We start from the raw sequence: 21265 nt of genomic DNA, 5'->3' as shown, positions 1-21265 counted from the left end.
TTGATATGATGAGCACTGAATGACATTAATGCAATAATATTCCTGTAGTCAAAGTTTTCCTGGAAAATGTACAGTCCAGATTAATCCTGCTACTGAAATGAAGTAACATTACATTACTATGTAACATTAAACTTTTCGGCGTACAGGCCTGCCTGTTTTCATGCTTTTGTCCCAGCTGTTTTCAGTGGAACTGTAGATGACTTTTGTCAATCAGTTATTATTTTTTACATTTTTCCTGGACGCTACACTACACTACAAGAGCATTAGCCATATGATCGCTGCACACGGCAGACTGGGGTCACACCTCCAGCACAGCGCTGGAGACGCTGTTGCAACAGACGCTTTTAAAAAGCTTTGAAATGCTTCAAAAATAAAGCTTATCCAGTGTAGTCCACCTGTTGAAACTATGACATGCTGGACTGGGTAAAATAACAAAGGTGACCAAGCTTCCCACCATTAGAACCACGGGACTTTCAATACAGCCAAATGATTTTTCTTCTTTCTGTCGTAGACTGGCGGGACGCAGAGCTGATGCGAGACATCGAGGCGGCAACAGGAGAAAACCTGGGTTCTGACAGGGTGGCTAAAAAAGGGAAAGGGAAGAAGAAGAAGTACCCCAACCTCAGTGATCTGAAGCAGAGCACCAACACTTCCCGCTCCAGGCTGGAGAGAAAAGTCTTCAACAAGTACGTCACTTCCTGTCCCAGCAAGAACATCTTTCCCTGAAAGCTCACACTAATAAGCGAGAACCTAACAGCTGAAGGGCCACTCCAGCCATTTAGTACTGCACTTCCACAAAGTGGGGCGACTTGCAAGATGTAGAAGGGATAATGCCCTCCACTGTGCGTCGGATGGTTTGGCCTCCCCGCCGTCCATTAATTCCTGATGATGAACACCTCAAAGGGCATTATCCTGCTCATACCGTGGTCACTTGACCAAGAAAAAAAAATAAAACCATTCATTTATATTTTCGTGTGTTTTGCAATCCAAAGTTTTTCACAAGCCGTAACTCGGTTTCCCTGGTAACACTTGGGGGTTTGTCATTACCATCCCATAAGGTTCTTATGCAATGGAAACGTTGTTCACGCTCCAGTAAATAGGACGAACCTTAGATACGACTTGGAGATGTTTCTAGTCCGCTCAGCTCATAGAACCCGTTGGCTCAGCTCTGAGCCAGAAAGCTAACGTTATGCTAGCAACATTCAAAGTCAACAACACTGCGCACGGTTGACTAACAGTAAATATAATTTGACAGTACGTTTATCCAGCCACGTCATTGTCCCCAAATCAATATCAAGATTTTCACGAACAAAAGAGCCTGAAGTAACGAGTTGAACAGCGAATGGGAGGTGAGATGACCGCTCGTGATCCAACGTATCAGGAAGTTCAGAGGGGCAGTGTACTTCCTGCAGCTCATGTTACAATAGTGTTGCAATAAATTATAAACAGCGGTTTTGACTGCGTCCATGTTGCTATGGTTACTTATTTTAGATACAGGCTGATACTTTCCCTGGAACTGTTTAGTAGGTGTCCGTTATCGGGAATTAATGAACACCCTGCAGCCAGTCAGAGTCGAGTATTCACGCAGACCATGGTCAAGCTTCAGAAACACTGGATCCTACAATTCCCAAAATGCAACTTGGTAGCATCTTTTATTAGACCCTCCCTGCCTGTTAAGAGCCCTCATCTTTCAAACTCTGTACCTTCGGTTCAAAACGCAGGGCTCAAACGGCTCAAACCCTGATGACATCATCAGAGTATTTTTTCAGACTCCAAAACCACAGAAGACCTCTTAGAACCGTTTTCACAGGCTGCGTTGTGTTCTCCTGGCCTGCATGTATAAACTCAGTGGGGACGCCTGCTGTTGCATCATGGGTCAGCGTGTCCATTTGAACTTGACTCTTCACACAGTGTAGCTGACAATGCAGTAGATGCTTTGTGTCTTACATGATTATGGTCACTTTCACACCAATTCTATATCCCACGATAATATCTACGTATTGTTTCAGTACCACAGTAGTTAAGTAGTGTGGTGGTTGTTTACGATATATATTTTCTAAATACTGAATATGCTCTGTGCCAAGCATATGGAGGCATATGTTACAGGACATCAGATCACGCTGATAGAATTAGCTCAATTTAATTAACAAAACAAAGAGTTATAGATAATAATGATGAATCTTTGAGGCAGGCCAGATGTTGGTGAAACATAAACGTTTACTTGGTAATGGTTGGTCATTGTGCCAGGTGCGTCAGAGGACCGACCTCTGCGGGCTGACCCGCTTACTGCTGGAATCTCCATTCTTTCCCAGCGTTTCACTTTGTATTTAGCACAGCACAGCAGTGTTCTTGGAGGGCCAGGACCGCAGAGCACAGAGCAGCTGCTGTGTGCTGGTGGAGGTTTTCAGGGCACAGTTGGGGTTACACATGTAGGTTTCTTCCAGCAACAGGCCGCGGCCATGTGTAAAGCTAGCCATTATCTACTCATTCAAAGAGGCCGGGAGCCTCCTGACACTATGAAATGGGGTCTGGTTGTTTGCATTTCACCTTAAAATGTGTAATCAGACTTCCCTCCATAGCGTATTCAGCATAGCTAAATGTTTAGTAACCAAATGTCCTTAAAGCTGTTGCAGCGTGTGCACTGCAGTCTGTAGCTTTATGAATGATCCTTAACTATGGATATGCCATGTTTCCTCAGCAAATGTTTTTGGGTGTGAAGATTGTACCTTTTATTTTGGATTAGTTTTTTTCTCTCACTTCTTGTGTCCCTGTCCTGCTGTCTGTGCTGTCCTTCCTTCCAGGAGCACCATGCGCAGAGTGGCTCAGGTGATGAGCAAAGCTGACAGGAGGAAACACGACAAGTTCTCCAACCAGTTCAACTACGCTCTCAACTGACCTGCAGCCACTTCAACGTGCCTCCAAACCAAATGAGATGGACTCAATGCTTCTTTTAGCTTTTCTTTTAATTTATTGATGCGCCCACACAGTATATGGACCTGGTCTGGTGTAAACCATTGTTTGTTTGAACACTCTGACGCCGTTGGAATGATTTGACTGCTGCTTGATAACCTAAGGAGACGCTTGTTTCAGATGTACGTGCGTACTCCTGAATGAGTGTGTTGTGCCTCTCCTGGCCATACATGTACAGCTTCTGACACACTTGATGAATAACGACCGGCTACCAGAAAATGAACATTTATCAGCCACATTGTTCAGCCTTTGCATCGGCCAATCCAATTTCATTATGTATAACTGACTGATTTTGTACTAGTATTTTCTGGTTGAATTCATTGTTTGTTTGTTTAGTGTTTTTGGGGATTGAAGCCATGTGTTTTAAATGAACATCATGCAGGTAAAAAAAACTGTACCAGAAGCAAACTGTAAATCTCTGTCCTCAGCCCTGTCCTCTACTTTAATGAGACTAAGTCAGGGTTAGTTCAGCACACAGACCTGCAGCGCCACGTTGAAAGTTTGGACAGGAAGCTACTTAAGAAATAACTGAGGATGAATGTAATCATTAGGAATGAATTTCATGTTAATCCGAACGCAAGACCCGAGATGACAGCACGCCCCAGCACAGAGTAGTTATCGAAGTCTGGCTGTGGCTCAGGAGGCAGAGGGGAGGTACACAGGGGCGGTGGTTCGATCCCCAAATCCTCCTGTCCACATGTCGAAGTGTCCTTGGGCAAGAGGCCGATGGTCAGACCAGCACCTTGCACGGCAGCTCGCTGCGTTCGGTGTGAGAGAGTGGATGAGAGGAAAAACCTGTGATATAAATGCAGCCATTTACCATTTAAATGCACTTTGGGCTTCTCTGTCAGATATGAGTGTGGCCCACCTGGACTGTCTCATGCCCATTCAGACATGTTGGGCTGTGGCCGTCGGGCCAGTGCCTGTACACCTCCAGCCCAGCATGACTCAGAGGAGTCAGCTTCAGTCCCGGTTTTTAATCACACGGTGGATTACTTTGTTCAGAAACTGCTGAGGAAACCTACGTGGTTTACAGGGGTGGTCCCAAGGGGGGCACAGGTACTTGGCCTCTGTATTAATGAAGGGAGCACTTGCCTGTCACCTGTTTCATTCAAGTGTAACAAAAATTGTAATAAACACAGAAAATAACATAAACCTACACCCTGCTGATGTGAGGTAAAACGTCTGGATGCCGCCGTGTTAATCACTCATTAAATATGAAGAGCAACAGATTTTCAAGCTCGGTGATCAACGTCGAGTGTGGGATTTAATGATAGAGCCTTGTAGCAGCATCAGTGTGGCATTTTGTTATAAAAACCTCAGATGGAGGAAAGGTGGTGATTCCCATTGTCTCTTTTGGTATTCTCCGGTTTAAAGTCTGGTATATTTTTCAGGAATTGTATTCATGCTCCCAGACAGTAATAAGTCTGTTTCTCACCACTTAGTTAAGTTAAAGGCAACGCCACATCCATTTTACACCTCAGCGTGTGTTTGCAGGTGTTGGGGCGTTCTACTGCAGATGTGAAAAAGTAGTATAAAGCCTTCAGTGTGTCAGAGCCAGCTGTGTGCAGTCTGATAAACGTCCTCAAGTGATGTCACTCGAGTCGGCGTCGGTCGGTCGGGGCTGAAGGCTACAGGTGTGAAACTGAAACTAATGTGTTGGTGTGGAGTCAGAAAGACGTGAGCTGAGCAGAGCTCTGCAGCTGCTGCTCGTCTCTGCTGCAGGCTGCAGACTGCAGACTGCGTTAGCCGCTGCTAGCACTAACGTAGCACCCCTGACTCACCACTGCTGACCAGACTGTCAGCAGTAAACTTGCTTTGTGGAACTGAGGAATGTGTGAAATAAAAAAGACTGTGTGGTTCTGCTGCGCTGACTTTTTTAACTGTCCATCATGAGTGTGACAAAGTGCGATGCTAAATTGGTGGCGTAGCCTACTCTTTTGAGATATCTAAGCTGTTGGTGTAGTGTGGGTTAGCATTAACACTGCTGCAAGACGCCATTTCTTACTGGAATTCCAACTGAACTGAACTGAATGGATTCGAAATGAACCAAACTAACTGAGGTGAACGTTAACGGATGTTTTGCCCTAACCAATCGGTAACAAGTGACATATCCATCCCACTGATGTCATTTGAAGTTGACAAAGTCGAGCCGCTAACATTAACAGCTTTGAGTCATTAATGTTTTTCACGACAATCGAAGAAATGAGCAGATTAAGAGGTATTTCTTTGACTTACAACAACCTCTACAGCTGTGTCGATCTAATCTGCGCTTGTTGCCATTTGTGTGACCATTGTTTTCAGCTCTGTAGGAAGATGATGTCCACATTCTTAATAACACCTGATTGGTTGATTGGTTCTCCCCCGGTAACTCCATCCCTATTTGAATCATTTGAATCAACAACATGGAAACGGGCTGTGATTCAGGAAGCCATTGAATCGGGCTGAGCTGCTTCTGCTCTTGAACATCCATTTTTAGCCGCGCCAGCTACACGGCTCGAGGGATGGCAATTTTGGTGTGTTGGTCGGTCAGCCCGCCACTTTGGTTCATACTGAAATAGCTCAACAACTACTGGATGGATTGCCGTGTAATTTTGTAAAGACGTTCCGGGTCCCCAGAAGATGAATCTTACTGACTTTGGTGATCCTCTGACTTCGCCTCTAACGCCACCAGCTGGTCACTTTCTTCGAGAAATATCTCAACCTCTATATGGACTGCTACCAACTTTTGTTCATTCCCGGTGCATCCTGATGGCTCAGTGACTCCCCCCCACACACACACACACACACACACACACACACACACACACACACACACAGGATGAATCCTACCGACTTTGGTCATCCTCTGACTTTTCATCTAGCGCCATCATCAGGTCGACATTTGAACTCGTCCAATACTTTGGTTTATAACCAAATACCAGCAAAACTAATGAGCATTGCTAGCATTGCCATTGTGAGCATGTTAGCATTTAGCTCAAAGTACGGCTGTGTCTAAGTACAGCCTCACAGAGCAGCTAGCGTGGCTATTTTTAATTTGACCTGTTTAGGGTCGTTCAGTGAGAGGCAGGGTACACTCCGAACAGGCTGCCAGTCAGGACTAATGCACAAAGACGAAAAACCTTCCAGTGTCCCTGACCTGCATGTTGCTGGACTGTGGGGACGGGCCGACACAGACGTGGGAGAACGTGCAACCTTCGCACAGTGAGGCCACAGCTGAACCAGGACCTTCCTGCTGAGGAGACAGCGCTGACTCTGAGCCACCGTGCTGTCAGACTGTTCCATTAAAATGACTTCACTGGGCTAGTTTTCAGTGTTTAATTGGCATTGTTTTAATATCAAAGGACCATATCATGTTGAGTTGAGGATTCAGTACATCCAAGGATTTTATGGAAACTGTCAACAAATTCAATAAATAACAGAAATGAAAACAATCACAGCTGGAGTTACACAGTACTGACAACAGATCAAGCCATTCCTTAAGTTATAAATAAACGTTCAATATTCATACAGACTTTTTTTTTAGAAACAAAGAAATCAACTATTTGTCTATTACGTAGTTTAAAACAGCATTCGGAATAGGGAGCTAGAACATAGATTTATGTACAGTTTCTGGTAGATATTCACATTCTATCAAAATAATCCGTTGAAATTAAAGCCTTCAAATGTTGGTAGTAAAAAGGAGAGCTGAACGCTGACAGTCTGTCTGCTGTGCTGCAGTTCATTCATACATTCCCGTCTCTCTGGGCTCAGAGTGGGCTTCTGAGGATGAACCTGTCGGGGGGGTGTGTGTGTGTGTGTGTGTCTACAGGTGTGTGCTGTAGAAGGCGGGTGCAGCGTAGCTCTGTGTCCCCAGCATAAAGGGGGACAGGACGTGGCTGGCGGTGAGGAAAGGCAGCTGGACCAGGCTGCCGGCGGGGGGGTGGTGGTGGCCGGCGTAGCCAGCGTGCATGGCCAGGTGCCCGCTGATTGGAGGCGATGGGCTGAGGGGGCTGAGGCTCCCCAGGCCTCCTCCTGCTCCTCCCGTACCTCCTGCTCCTCCCGCTCCTCCTGCACCGGTGGGGGCGGAGGTGTCGGCTCCGGGGTTCTGTTTCTTCCACTTGGTCCGGCGGTTCTGGAACCAGATCTTGACCTGGGTCTCAGTGAGGGAAAGCGACAGGGCCAGGTTGAGCCGCTCACACACTGACAGGTAGCGCGTGGACTTGAACTTGTTCTCCAGCGCCACCAGCTGCTCGTAGGTGAAGGCAGTCCGGGCTCTACGGGGCTTCCCCGACTTGGAGTCCGAGCCAGAGCGTTTCCTCTTGGGCTTGCCCTGCGGGCCCTGGCCCCCGCTGGACTGGACGTTGGTGATCTGGCCTGCAGGGCCTCCCCCGGGGCTCGCGGCGTCTCTGCCGGGGTCCTGGTGGCTGTGCTGGCCCAGATCTCTTTCTCCATTACTGGGCAGAGCTGAGCTGCTCTCCTCGCTGCTGTAGGGCCCGTCCGGAGCCTCTGAATCTGGGGTCCCGGATCTGTGGTAGTCATCCTCATCCGGGCTTCTGTATACAAAGCCTTCCTCTGGAAATACACACACAACAAAGACAATGTCAGAATAACGTCCATCCCATAATGAGAAGTTAAGCGCCCGCAGCAGGCTTCTGTGAGGCAAAGGCCGCTCTGCGCTGGCCTCGAGAAAACTACGGAGCATCGACATCTGTGGCGGACGGAGCCAAAGGCCCGGGGCCCTTTTGGTACCCCCAGTTTGAGGTAATTTAATTAAATAATGGGAATATGTACCATGCAAGCATAATATCACCTGAAATAATAAAGGCTAAATCTAAGTTTTGAAACGGGGTTAAAGCCTTTAGCATTTTAGTTTAATTGTGCTCTAGTGGTGTTTCAATTACATTCGCAGTAAATCTAATTGCCACACTGTGGACCAGGACCTTCAGGCCCCCAGGTGTGAATGTGTTTCGGTAATCTGGTCTTGCTCAGGCCCACCTTTGTCCAAGTGTAATATAGCGTACAATATATGGCAACTATGTACTATAAAGATAACACTACTATCTTAACAAGACAGCACACAATGTGAAAATAATAATGAAATAAAAAATAGTTGAAATGAACTTGGCAGTGTGGCCCAGCCTCCCCTGATGTCACAGGACTTCCAGAGGGGCCAATCACACAACCAGTCAAAGAGCTGGACCAGAATGGCACCAGGGCCGGATGGACCCTCAAGGATGAACAGTGGGCCACTTCTGAACACCCCCCCCCCGCTGCCAGGGACACACACCAGCAGCGGCTCAGGAAGTCAAGTTCAAACTAGGCTCCGGAGAGCAGGAACATAATGTGTCAGCCACACGGCGACTCCAGGCCCGCTGCTAGTCCAGCCTCGGGTCTACAACTTTAGCTAGAAGTTAAAACGCAAAACAAAACAAACCCATTTTGTTATCCTAAAAATATTCCATGAACATATTGCAGTTGTAGTACAAGTGCAACACTGAAATGTCTAATAAAAGCGTTCCTCATTCAGTCCGTGACTTTTAATAAGTCCTTTGTGTCTGTCTGGAAATCCACTGTGAGCATGTGCCATGTACTTTATGACTCCAATAAAACGGACATAAAAAGAAAAATGCATAAAACTTTAAACTGACACAGTTTCAGTGGAAAAATCCTAAAATGAACCGGAAAAAGAAGCGCGGGTTTGGAGCGTGGGGACGCTGGCAGGGAAGGCCGGCGGGCGGGCCTGTTCCCCGTCTGAGTGCTGGGCCTCACGGAAGAAGACAAACCGTTCACATGAAAGTTTGGGCCGATATTGAAATGGCTTGTTAAAATAATAATAATAATAATAATATATATATATATATATATATATATATATATATATATATATATATATTTTTTTTTTTTTTTTTTTTTTTAACAAGCCATTTCAATATATAATAATATATTATTTGAATCCTACGCGTTTATTGTGTACTCTGCATTAGCCTCTGATTGGCTCCCAGGCCTTCAGGGCACAAACATGCTGTCAGTAATAAATGCATTAATGGTAACTGGAAGACCTGTGACTGTGGGAGACAGCTTCTGGAAGCGAAACACCTGCTGAAAGGTGATGGGGTGAATTCATTTACAGTGTCTGCAGTGAGGACCTTGATGTTCAGTGGTGCGGAAATGAACCCGACCTGTGTTTGATACGATTGGACTTATTTGGAGAGCGTTATGGCGTCCTAGCAGCGCGGCCATCGGCATGGTGAGGACACGGGGCTCCGCGGAGCAGCCCCCGCTGCGCGCCTCGCTGTTCCCGGCTCCGTGTCCGGCCCTTCAGCTTTAGACTGGCTGCGCACTGACAGCACGCGGGACGCAGCTTCATTTCTCCTTTTTTCATCGGCACTCACGCGCTATGTAATGGCCAGAGGCGGGAAAATAGCGACGCTCAATGTAAAGCGTGAAGGAGAGAAAGAGACAGGTGTGACTCGCCAGCATCGGCTCTGAACAGCGTGATAGGAACAGATATTCAGCAATCAATAATACCGATCACACACACACACACACACACACGAACCGTGGCCAATCACTGCATGCTTTCTTCTTTTTAACTCAGCTCCATGCTGTTCTTTTTTCTTTGGCAGAGAGCCGAGACCGAACCGCTCCCACTTCTGGATCCCTAAAGCCGCCTGGTTTCTACCCGGACCCGCGGCCTGCCGGCCTGCTGGCCTCCCGGCCTGCCCCCCCCCACCACCACCGGAGCACTCCGAGAAACCAGCGTTCACGCAGAAAAGCGGACATTTCTATAACAAGAGAACGGGCTCCCAAAAGGCACACACACCCACCCAACACACGGTGAACCGTCCCTGCCGGGGTCAGGTGAACACAGCGCCACGGCGGGAAAACACAGCACACTGACAGACAGAGAAACGAACAAGTGGCCGAAGGTGAGCGGGAACACAGGGAACTCCGACTTACTGCTCTGGTATTCCTCCGCACCGTAGCGGCCTTTGCTGGGCTCCAGGCCGGGCTCGCGCTCCCCCGTTCCTCCTCTCCGGTTCTCTGCCCCGTACGCGCTCAGCTCGCGCTCTCCCCGGTGGTTCGCGTGCTGCTGCTGCTGGTGTCGCCGGCTGCTCGTGAACTTGTTGGGGTCCAGGATGTCCAGTACGGAGAAAGAGGTGGTCCGGTGCCCGGTAGGGCCCTGGCAAACAACGCATCGGAATTATTCATTGACAGTTTCTGGTGCTTGTTAAAGCTCAGCGGGTTCCCTGCAGGAACCATTTTCATTCACTCTGAGTTATGGTTTCAGATGGAAATAAGTGTTATCAGTCATTTACACCACTACACAATCTGTCAAATGAATGATTGATTAAGAAAACAATCAACCATCAAAATATAATAATAACAATAATAATGATGATGATAATAATAATAACAGTAATAATGATAATAATAATAACAATGATAATAATAAGTATGATAATAATATGATAACAATAATAACAACGATAACAACAATAATAATATAAAGATAATAATATAATACCAATAATAATGATGATAATATAATAATAATAACAATAATAATGATAATAATATGATAACAATAACAATATAATAACAATAACAATGATAATAATAATAATATAAGGATAATCATATAATAACAAAAATAATGATAATATAATAATAATAACAATAATAATAATATAATGATAATAATATAACAATAATGATGATAATATAAAAACAATAATAATGATGATAATATAATAATAATAATGATAACAATAATAATAATATAATGATAATATAATAACAATAATGAAGATGATGATAATATAATAGCAATAACACTGATAAGAACAACAACAATAATAAAAGCAATAATGCTAATAATAAAGCCCCGCGTTGTAACGATGGCCTACAGTGATTCCATCCGCACCATGTGTGCGGCTTCCCGCTGAGGCGGCGGCAGGTCGAGCTGAGCCTCTCTCCGTGGACTCAAACACATCGTGTCTGATTCCAGAAAGCCCCAGCAGGCTGCTCGCATCCCTGCCCGCAGCCGGAGCCGAAGGCGCCCACCGCGGAGCCTGCGCTGGATTTCTAGCCTGAAGATTTATGTCAAGCCAAAAAGGCGGCGCATGTTCCCCTGCACTACATCCTGATTAGGATCCTTCATGTACTAACGAGGCCGGCCTGGAGCATGTCACGCGAATAATCCCACATTAACAATATAATTCTCTCCTGAAATAATCCGAGGGAGCGCGCGGGTAGCACCCGGGGGCCCATCGGCACCTGACGATACGGAGACCGGGCTGTGGTGTGCGGCACTGACCCGGAATCTGTTTCAGGCTGGAAACATAGAAATACGTCTACTTTGTGAATTACACGCGTATTTCAAACTAAAACTTCCTGACATTTCCGCTTGGCTGGGAAGATTCAGCTGAAGGGAAACGGAGCGCGGCCCATGTTTCCGTTCGGTGTGATCGATCCCAGGCTGCAGAACCAAGTCAGCAAAGTGCCTCTATCTAAATTCACGTGACAGGACACACGGGCCCGCAAGGCGTTTCCCATGAGCAGAGGAATGAGCACCCACAGCACAGCCGGGGCCGCGGGCCGCGGGCCGCGGGCCACCGCTGCGGTCCTGCGGCTACTTTTCTGTGTTTTCATGCACGTCTGCCTGTTTGCCTGCTCTGTCTACTGATCCTCGTGGATCTATTTTTATTTACACTCTGCGTCTCCAGGTGTCGTGGTACTCTCTGCTGCTACAACTACACCCTTTCCCCGAGAACATCCATGAACTTTGGCCCCGCGCATCTACCTGCTGTGGCGGGGCTAACACCGGGTTCGTCGGCGGAGGTTCCGAGTGGTTCTCCATGGCCTGAGCATCTCTGCCTCCGGCCCCCGCGCTGGAGAAGAGCCGCTTCTCCCCGGCAGCACCTCCGTCCAGCATATCTCCGCTGTCTGGGCCCACCACGGTCTGGACCCCGTCCCCGCCGGGCACCGGTACCGCTCTGTCCCGACTCATCACGGGATGGACCGTGTCCGCCACGGGCCCTGCTACGGCTCTGTCCCGGCTGATCACGGTCTGGACCCCGTCCGCTCCGGGCCCCGGTACCGCTCTGTCCCGGTTCATCACTTTACTCTCCCTTTCCCATAAAGGCCTATTAAGAATCCGGATTAAAATGCAGGAGCGGTGAAAAATGACTCAGACCAAACCGTTTTAACGGGACTGTATGATAGGCCTGTTCATGTCAGAACAGTAACTTCACACCGCAGGCCGGTTCACGAGTCCATCAGCATCCAGTGTGAGGTGATGTTTCCAGCCCGTTAAAGTTTTCCATGGGTGAGAGTCTGGACAGTTTTATCTGGACTACCGGCCGTGGTGCCGTCAAAGTTGAAACTTCTTCTCTGTCTTCTTTTCTGCGGCTCCTTCCCTTCTTCGTGCGCATCCAGCGCGGCAGCACAACGCCTCTGCCTGCCTGGTAGCCTCCGGCGCCGTCCTCCCGTGTCGGCACACTCACAAACAGCGCTGGCGTCCCGACCTCCAGCCTCGCGCGCTCCGTCTGCTCACCGGTGGGTGCGCGCTCCGGAAGCCTGACAGGAGTTGAAGGCGGGACGGACGCTGATATATCTCTCCAATAGTTCAAACTAGCTCGCGCCCCCTCTCTCTTTCTCTCTTTCTCTCTCGCTGTCCCTCTCTCCCCATTAGTTAAGTGAAGCCCCCTCTCTCATCACCATCTTTTCTCTCCCTCCCTCTCCCTCTCTCTCCTTCAGCTTCCAACGCCTTTTTTGGTTTTTAGCCGGCCCCTCGAGGACCCTCTATCATACACCCTACTCACATGCTGTGTGTGTGTGTGTGTGTGTGTGTGTGTGTGTGTGTGTCCGTCTCCCTCCTTATTTATGCATTCCTATTCAACTCTGCGGGTTGTAATTGGCTACAAATTAATCCCACTTCCACTAATGGTCTATTATCTCGGGGCCGCGCGCGCGGAGCGTGCGGTCTGGGCCACTTTGCTATCCGAGCACGAGGAGAACCAGAGGGCGGGAATAGTCGCGGAACCGGCTCGCAGACCTTATGACGTGAACTTGTTTCCATCCACACAGCAGTGAAATAAGTGAAGTGTTAGCTGCTCTGCAGGCTAGCAGGTGAAATACCTGCCTGAAGCAGGTGCAGGTGTACAGGTAGGTTGACAACAGTTACTACAGCCGGGTCCGAGTCATGATAGCTAGAATCCGTGCTAACTGAGTGCAGCGGAGTGACAGTAGGCCTAGCTGGCGGGTCGCCTCGCTCTAGCTTTACTTGTGCGTCCACATGAAAGGGGCCCTTATCTTGAATGCAGATTCCAGGGCAGGGCCTCTCCTCAAAACTCAATTACGGCCTGAATAAAGCCGGTAATGTCCCCGCTGCAGTGAAATATTGATTCCTAATCCTTGGCAGTCATTACTATGCCAGAAAATAATAGACCACAGAATTGGATTTTGATTTAACACACGACGTGTTTATTCAAATGCAAGGGACTTAATATTCCGTTGACTCTCATTTTCAGCCACAGAGAAGAGGGAAATAGTGATGGAGGCTCTGACGCCACACTTTTTATATTGTTGTGGAAGAAATTAAAAAAGAAAGAGAGGTGATGGGACATCTTTCCTGTCCTCCTCCCCGGCCCTAATACACAAGGTCAGCTCCATGTAATTGCCTTGCTCAATGATCCTTAGGAGGAAGAAATTAAAAGTTGAGCAAAATAATGACTGCAACAAAGAGACATGATTAGCCAATCAGAGAGCTGAACCCATTACGGGAGCCTTTTGATCTACTTCCTGCTTCCAGCTGGAGGCTTTATGGCTTTATTTTAAAACAGTCAATATATTAACTATATTAAATATCACAGCAGCTTATTCACCTTGGGAAATATTAGCATTTTAACTATGGTGGAAGACAACCATAAAGCACTGCCAGCACACACTGCTACAGGAACAATGAGCAGAGTGGCAGGGCAGAGCATGGAAGAGTGTCAATATATATACTATATTATAACTATTATTATTATCTATCTGCAGATGAAGTCCAAGGCGTCAGTCAGCCTCTTCTGGATTTCACTGAGAGTAAAGAAGTCCATGTTTACCCTATCAAGTTAAAGATACATATATATATATATATATATATATATATATATATATATATATAATACACATATATACACATATAACAACTAGTGTAAGTCTAAACGTCAGTGTGACCCTCGTCCACGCTACGTCTGGGACAGCACAACGGAGTAATGTCTGCCTGTCTTTTGGCCTTGGACCCTTGTGCCGTTTAGACTGAGCCCTGACTTGAAATCTGGAAATGTTCTGAAGAATTTAGTGAAATAAAATTCATATCTAATGTCCTGTTACCTCCAGAAATTTAGAACAATAATGAACAACAATAATAACATAACAATAATAATAATAATAAGAAGAATGTCAGCAACAATGTTATATTTATGTTTTATAAATAATGTAAAATAATGTCATAACGAAAAGTACCAAAAATATTCCACACAACTGTACAGTATATAAAAGGCTTCAGTATCGGTAAGATGACAGTGTAAATAAAGAGGTTACTGACTCATAATTAATAATTAACTTAAAGTGAGGATCTGCAAAATGTTCTCACTTTTTTTATTATTGTTTTGAGAACACACACACACACACACACACACACACACGTTTTGGGGGACAGTCATTGACATAATGCACTAACTGTAACCTGAACCCTAAAAGCAAGTCTTTCCCCTTAACGAGCTGTCCCCAGGAGACACAAGTCCCCCTGGGTTAGTGTGCGTTCAGGTTCAAGCCCCCACCGGGATATAAGAAACACACACACACACACACACACACACACACACACACACACACACACACACACACACAGTGTGTGCCTCTCCCTCTCACCAGTCTGCATGTGTCTATAATTATTCTAATGAAGGTTAACGAGCTCTGCTCAGCCTCCTCTTTATTAAATTAATCTCAGCCAGTAATGAATTATAATTACTATAATTAGCAGCTTGAGCTGCCTGAGCTCGCGGCGGCCGCTCAGAGGGAGGTGGCGTGCTCTGCTGTCTCCACGGTCAGTATTGTTATTGTACAGCTGATCAATACTTCACTGGATGGATGGCTTCTGAGACACAGTCCACACAAGTCTGCATGAATATGTCTTCCTCTTTTTATTGTTATTAGTATTCATTTTTTCCGTTTTCCTGCATGATTGTTCCTATTATTGGTGCATTCCTGTAACTCAAAAAAACATTTATACTACATACACCAGTCAGGGATTAATACATGCATACTTTTATACACTTTCCTGTGTTTTTGTGAAATATGCACAAATTGCATATCTAATGATATATTACTGGAAATCAAATCAAGCCAAATTATTTGTATTCTTTACATTCACATTCTAAGCATCAAAGCACATGTCCAGCATTTTAGACAGTATGTCTGCTGTGCTGGCGATGTGTTCGCCTCCGCCTCTGCCTCCGCCTCTGCCTCCGCCTCTGCCTCCGCCTCTGCCTCCGCGCTCAGCTGCCTCAGCTGTGTGCTTGCATTTGGGCTGTCAGTCTCAGCAGAGTGGCTCGCAACCGAAACCTTGTTTCTGACAGGTTTGACAAGACGCACTGAATACTTAGATACTGATTTTAAAAATGTAAAACTATTGAATGCTGACACAAAATGGCTGCTTTCAAAACCCTATATCAGTGTACCCCTATGTATTATTATTATGAAGCACATAGTGCAAATGATTTCCCTCCTCCGCTTCCTCTGTTCCTCCTGTTTTTCTCTTTTGTGTCTGTTCAAGGTTCTATATTTTAGATTAGCCCTCCTCCTCGTCCCATTGCAGGAGTAATAGCCCCACGTCCTCCACACACACACACACACACACACACAGCCCCCCACCCCCCAACATACACACACATACCCACAGTTAGACACTCAGATAGCATCTGACCTGAAGAATTAATTAAATATGATAGCTGATTAAAAATAGCATAACTAATAGTGTAATATCTCAAGCTGTCGTCTTTAATAGTCAACATTGTGTGTGTGCGTCTTATCTGCTGCAGACAGACGCTCTCACTATTGATTCCTGTTCATTTCAGTTGTCAGGCAGACCACTCAGCTCATCTGGAATCATTACACTCTACTGTCTGCCTGTCTCTGTCTCTGTCTCTGTCTCTGTCTGTCTCCCTCTCTGTGGCTCTGTCTTTCTCTTACCTGATTTTCGTACTTTTATCCATCCATATTTTACTCATTTGAATTCCAGCACTTTTAAATTGACAAGCCTGAAGCAGTGTAGCAGCATTGCAACCAGGCGATATTACAGTCACTGTTAGCAGTTAAGGGATACAGATGTCTTCGTCCTCTGAGCCACAGAGCTCCACTGTTGTTCAGACACATCAGTGAGCGTCACTGTCGCACTGGGTGGCATGTTCCTTCATCACCAGGAACACACACTCTGGACCAGAAATCCAGTGTCAGGAAATTACTGAGCCTTTTAAAAAACCAAGCTAACTTTGGGACCTGTTTTAAAGGCTGCGGCTGGTGATATTCTAGATTTTTCTTACTGTCAACAAATTCAATAAAATCAATTGAGAATCCTCAGTAGCTTCGGCCCGCCCGCCCTGCCGGGGGCTCCCGGGTCCTACGGGAGACGTCAGTGACCGAAAACAAAGTCAAGATAAAGTACCGTGTGTGTGATCATGGTGTGATATTCAAATGATAATGTAAACTTGAAAATGAAAACGTAATTCCACAATAGCATTATCATTTTCCACATATGTATGTTATTTGAGTAAAAATGAAAATGCAGTAATCCAATTTTCATATTCATTTCCACACTCGTATGGGCGTTCTCTGACCACATTAAAATGAAAATGGAAAGCTGTTTGATTAACCTGCTGTACAGTGGACAATATTCAATTATCATATTATACATATGTGGAAAATGACAATGCTATTGTGGAATTGCGTTTTCATTTTCAAGTTTACATTATCATTTGAATGTAGTCCAGTATTCACTCCCATAGCGGCTCATTGATGTGTATTTACTAGTTTTTGGAATAATATACATCAGGCTTTGGACACGCACACAATGCTTGTTCGTAGATACATTCGTTGTTCGTGTGGGTCTGCACGTGGAATTTGTTGACAATATAATATAATAAATATAATAATAAATACAATATAATAAAGAAAAATATAGAATATTGTCAGCCTTATCCTTTAAACATAAATGATTACATATTAGTGTTATAATGCTAAAATATATGTCCCATAACATTTCACTTAAGCTGACTCCTGCCTGGTCTGACTCATCCCTGAGAGTTAAAAACTATTAGTGAACCTGCAGGACTGGACTCTGAGAGACACCTTCACAATAACAGCCCCCCCCCCTCTGGTGGTTCTCCTGTGATCTCTGTATTCCGTTATGGGCTTGCTTCGCTCGCAGTGAAAGCCTGACTCCTCTGACTGGGGCGTTCAATCACAGGCCGGGTAGGCCGCAGCAGCTGGAGCTGTGCAGCTGGAGCTGTGCAGCTGGAGCTGAGCAGCTGGAGCTGAGCAGCTGGAGCTGTGCAGCTGGAGCTGAGCAGCTGGAGCTGTGCAGCTGGAGCTGTGCAGCTGGAGCTGAGCAGCTGGAGCTGAGCAGCTGGAGCTGTGCAGCTGTGCAGCTGGAGCTGAGCAGCTGGAGCTGAGCAGCTGGAGCTGTGCAGCTGGAGCTGTGCAGCTGGAGCTGTGCAGCTGTGCAGCTGGAGCTGAGCAGCTGGAGCTGAGCAGCTGGAGCTGTGCAGCTGGAGCTGTGCAGCTGGAGCTGTGCAGCTGGAGCTGAGCAGCTGGAGCTGAGCAGCTGGAGCTGTGCAGCTGGAGCTGTGCAGCTGTGCAGCTGGAGCTGAGCAGCTGGAGCTGAGCAGCTGGAGCTGAGCAGCTGGAGCTGAGCAGCTGGAGCTGTGCAGCTGGAGCTGAGCAGCTGGAGCTGTGCAGCTGGAGCTGTGCAGCTGGAGCTGAGCAGCTGGAGCTGTGCAGCTGGAGCTGTGCAGCTGAGCAGCTGGAGCTGAGCAGCTGGAGCTGTGCAGCTGGAGCTGTGCAGCTGGAGCTGTGCAGCTGGAGCTGAGCAGCTGGAGCTGAGCAGCTGGAGCTGAGCAGCTGGAGCAGGGATGAGGTACAAATCAATGCAGATAACCAATCAAATTCAATTACGTGAATTCCTGACTTAAAGAAATATACTCATACTGTTCTCCCTTTTTATCGATTTTATTTGAATAAATATTGCTCAGTTGATTCATTAAGTTGAATTAGGACAGGAGAGGATGAGAGGATGAGGAGGATGAGGAGGAGGAGGAGGAGGAGGAGGAGGATGGATTTGCGGATGACAGACAGGTGACTTCACCCTTGCCTCCCCACCTGACTGGAGGTCATTTTGGTGATCTCTGTGTAACCCTGAGGTTAGGCTGAGGCAGTGGGGCCAGATGAGTTTTTATTGGTGGAAGTCACAGCTCAGTGATCAGCGTGTGTGTGTGTGTGTGTGTGTTCTCTAGCAGTTAGTTTAACTACAGGCACAGTCCTTTGCTGAAACTAACACAGTGCAGTGAACGCGACACCAGTAAATCACTGTCTTTCCTGCAAGTGTAGCATGGACGATGCTCAAGTTGGTATGAATACCATTTGGAAAATAAATAAAACAATGTGTCAACGCGAGTGCGTGTGGGAGTTTTGGTGTAAGAGTGGTGCTGAAGGAAAGGCCACGGGATTATCAAAAAATAGGGTTGATGCTCTGGGCACCATGGCTATCCAATAATCTCATGTCAATCCACCGATGAGATATCTTCTGAGCATTCCTGCGATCTCCAGCGGCCATCAAAAAGCTACAGAGGGATAAGCAGAGCCCATACAGCAGGAGACTCTTCAGTGCGCCACACCGCGGTAACATGGCCGGTTAGCTAGCACTAATGCAGTCTCGAAACCTGTGCACATAAAAACAGGCACGTGCACGTGATACGAGCACTCCCGCTCCGCGAGCACGGGGCTGTGCCCAGGGCGAGCTCGACCCCCCCGCGCTCCCAGCGGCTCGGCAAGTTGACTTTTGAGACTTTGGAGGCGGGTTTGGAATAGACAGGGGCTGATGTCGCCCCTCCTTGACTGGTTGAGGGACTGCTACGACGTGCAGGGTGAGCTCGCCTTCCCTTGACCTTAGGTGCAACATATTGTTGACAAGTCCGCCAGCTCCGCCTGCCGGATTTGCATATTGACATCACAATGCAGTCTGAATTGAAAAATGTCTGACTTTGGCGCCCCCAGTGGGTGTACCGAACAAGACAGCAACACAGTGTGATTTCCATCTTTGTATCAGTCAGATCTCTTACACTGCTTGGCAACATTAATGTTTTTAATATTTCAATACAAGGCCTCGGTGTGTTTCTGGTCGATTTAACAAACAATGACACTCAAACTGCTGACCGGGCACTGTGCGCACACACACACACACACACACACCCACACACACAAACACACACACAGATGACCAGCAGATCAATATTTATGAGCTATCATGCTCCTGACAAAGCAGGAAATTATGGCAGCCAATCAGTGCAGCATACATCTCAGAAATGCCATTTTATTGTCTGCTAATTGATTAATCAATGAATCATTCATCAGCTTCTCGTCTGCATAAAGTCAAACCCTGGAGGCTTCGAACCAGCGTCGCTGTTTGGCCGTGTCTTGCAGTGGCATAGTGTTTTTATATTTCTCAGATGTTCAAGCATGGAACTCCACTAACTGCGTCTGCTGCGGCGGCTTGATCCGGTTGACCTTTCAGTCGGTGTAGAAATTCAAACATTTTGTGACAGTTTATTTGTCTATATTAATGTTACCAGATAATAAGTACACCTGTGTGATCGTGTTTCTGACACTTGGACAGAGATGTTGGCTCAACTCTCTGATCATTCTTGAAGCCGTATAGTGGTGGTTTTGGAATCGAACGGCATTATATTGAAAGGTGCTTTTAATATTCCGTCCCGTTCACAGTAAAGTCTTTGGGTGCAGCAAAAATATAATGATAATATAAACTATATATATGACTGTAACAGTCAGCACCTTCCAGGGAAGCTGTCATGATCCGCCTGCTGGAGGAAACAAGCAACAACAAAGACGTTGAAAATGTTCTGCCAAAATAAAAGTTGCATTTGATTTAAAGTCATTTGTGCTCATCTCCTTCAGATACTTGCAAACAGTGTGTTGAGTAAAACACTGGGGCAGGCAGTAACAGATGTGTGCATCTGCACCAGGCCTCACAGTAAACACTAAACTCCACTGTACACAGCAGTACTGCAATGAAATGCACCATAACATGAGCATGAAAATGAGTGGCAAATGGATTTCAGCAAAAATGTTAATGCTGGGCACCAGTACCAGAGAGCCCCCGACATGAGGCGCTGCCACGGGACGAGAGCGGGGGTCCGGCTTCAACACCTGAACTCACTTTAAGGTCTCTGTGGGGCTTCAGGGCTAAAATGGTTAAACATAACACCTTATTCTCAGAGTGGCTCAGTCACACAGTAGCTATGATATCTCCGCTGCACAGTCCTTCAGTGTGTGTGTGTGTGTGTGTGTGTGTGTGTGTCAGTGATTGGTTTCTGTTTTATGGACTGGCTAGCAGAGTGCTAGTAATCCGTAGAAATAAATCTGCTTTATTTGACCTTAGTGTTAACTCCAATAAAATACACTTTACTGCTGGGAGGGGACATGCACCTACACACACACACACACACACACACACACACACACACACACACCGTGGCCAGCTATCAGGTCATAGCTGGCCACTTGACGACATTCATAAGGACACAGAGGGAAGCCTTCTCTCCACCAGAGTCCGCTCACATTCCTTCAGCTAATGAAAGTGCGAGCTTCTGTCCTGTAGCCGTGCGTTACAGACGGGAGCCCTGGAAGGTAAGCACACACACTTTACACACCTTTTCAGGGTAACGTATTTCTGAATGTTTTCCATTTATTGTTGCAAATAGTTTTATACATTCTGTAACTCAGATAATAAGCAGGCTTTTTAAAGTTCTGTCCCCTCAGTCTTGGTTGATTCAGCGCCACCTGTGGTTACTGGTCATAACAGCAAGTGCCTTGGAAAAATACATGTCCCAGAGTCCCGTATGAAATGACGTGTATCAGCCAGTGGGGCTGTGCGGAGACAGTCAGAATTGCAGGTCATGTGATGCCCACAGGCCCAAAAAGAATTTTCCTCACACACAATCATTTCAAAATAAAGGCTGTAAAACAATGA

General features: G+C 46.5%; 2 protein-coding genes across 7 annotated transcripts in view; one reads left to right on the top strand and one right to left on the bottom strand.

Moving 5' to 3' along the window:
• Window positions 1-4838, top strand: part of uvssa (UV-stimulated scaffold protein A) — a 50062-nt gene extending 45224 nt beyond the window's left edge. For all 4 annotated transcript variants that reach the window (XM_044206166.1, XM_044206164.1, XM_044206165.1 and 1 more), the window contains 2 exons: window positions 512-686; window positions 2802-4838. In XM_044206166.1, coding sequence (XP_044062101.1) covers window positions 512-686; window positions 2802-2895 — 269 coding nt within the window. In that variant the 3' untranslated portion in view covers window positions 2896-4838. The remainder of the gene's footprint in view (window positions 1-511; window positions 687-2801) is intronic.
• A 1435-nt stretch (window positions 4839-6273) lies between these two features.
• nkx1.2lb (NK1 transcription factor related 2-like,b) lies at window positions 6274-13981 on the bottom strand. Of its 3 annotated transcripts, none has more exons than XM_044205865.1 (3): window positions 11759-13981; window positions 9913-10075; window positions 6274-7524 (listed from the first exon to the last, which is right to left on the bottom strand). In XM_044205865.1, exons 1-3 carry the CDS (start codon window positions 12071-12073, stop codon window positions 6776-6778), a joined length of 1227 nt encoding a protein of 408 aa, XP_044061800.1. In that variant the 5' UTR covers window positions 12074-13981; the 3' UTR covers window positions 6274-6775. The 3 variants fall into 3 exon arrangements, with proteins under 3 accessions (XP_044061800.1, XP_044061799.1, XP_044061801.1); XM_044205864.1 differs by having other exon boundaries at window positions 9913-10135; window positions 11759-13973; XM_044205866.1 differs by lacking the exon at window positions 11759-13981 and adding an exon at window positions 10880-11730 and having other exon boundaries at window positions 9913-10135.
• Between the last annotated feature and the right edge of the window lie 7284 nt (window positions 13982-21265).

This window comes from Siniperca chuatsi, linkage group LG8 (assembly GCF_020085105.1).
Source record: "Siniperca chuatsi isolate FFG_IHB_CAS linkage group LG8, ASM2008510v1, whole genome shotgun sequence".
Lineage (NCBI taxonomy): Eukaryota > Metazoa > Chordata > Actinopteri > Centrarchiformes > Sinipercidae > Siniperca > Siniperca chuatsi.
This window is presented reverse-complemented; position numbering and strand designations above follow the sequence as displayed.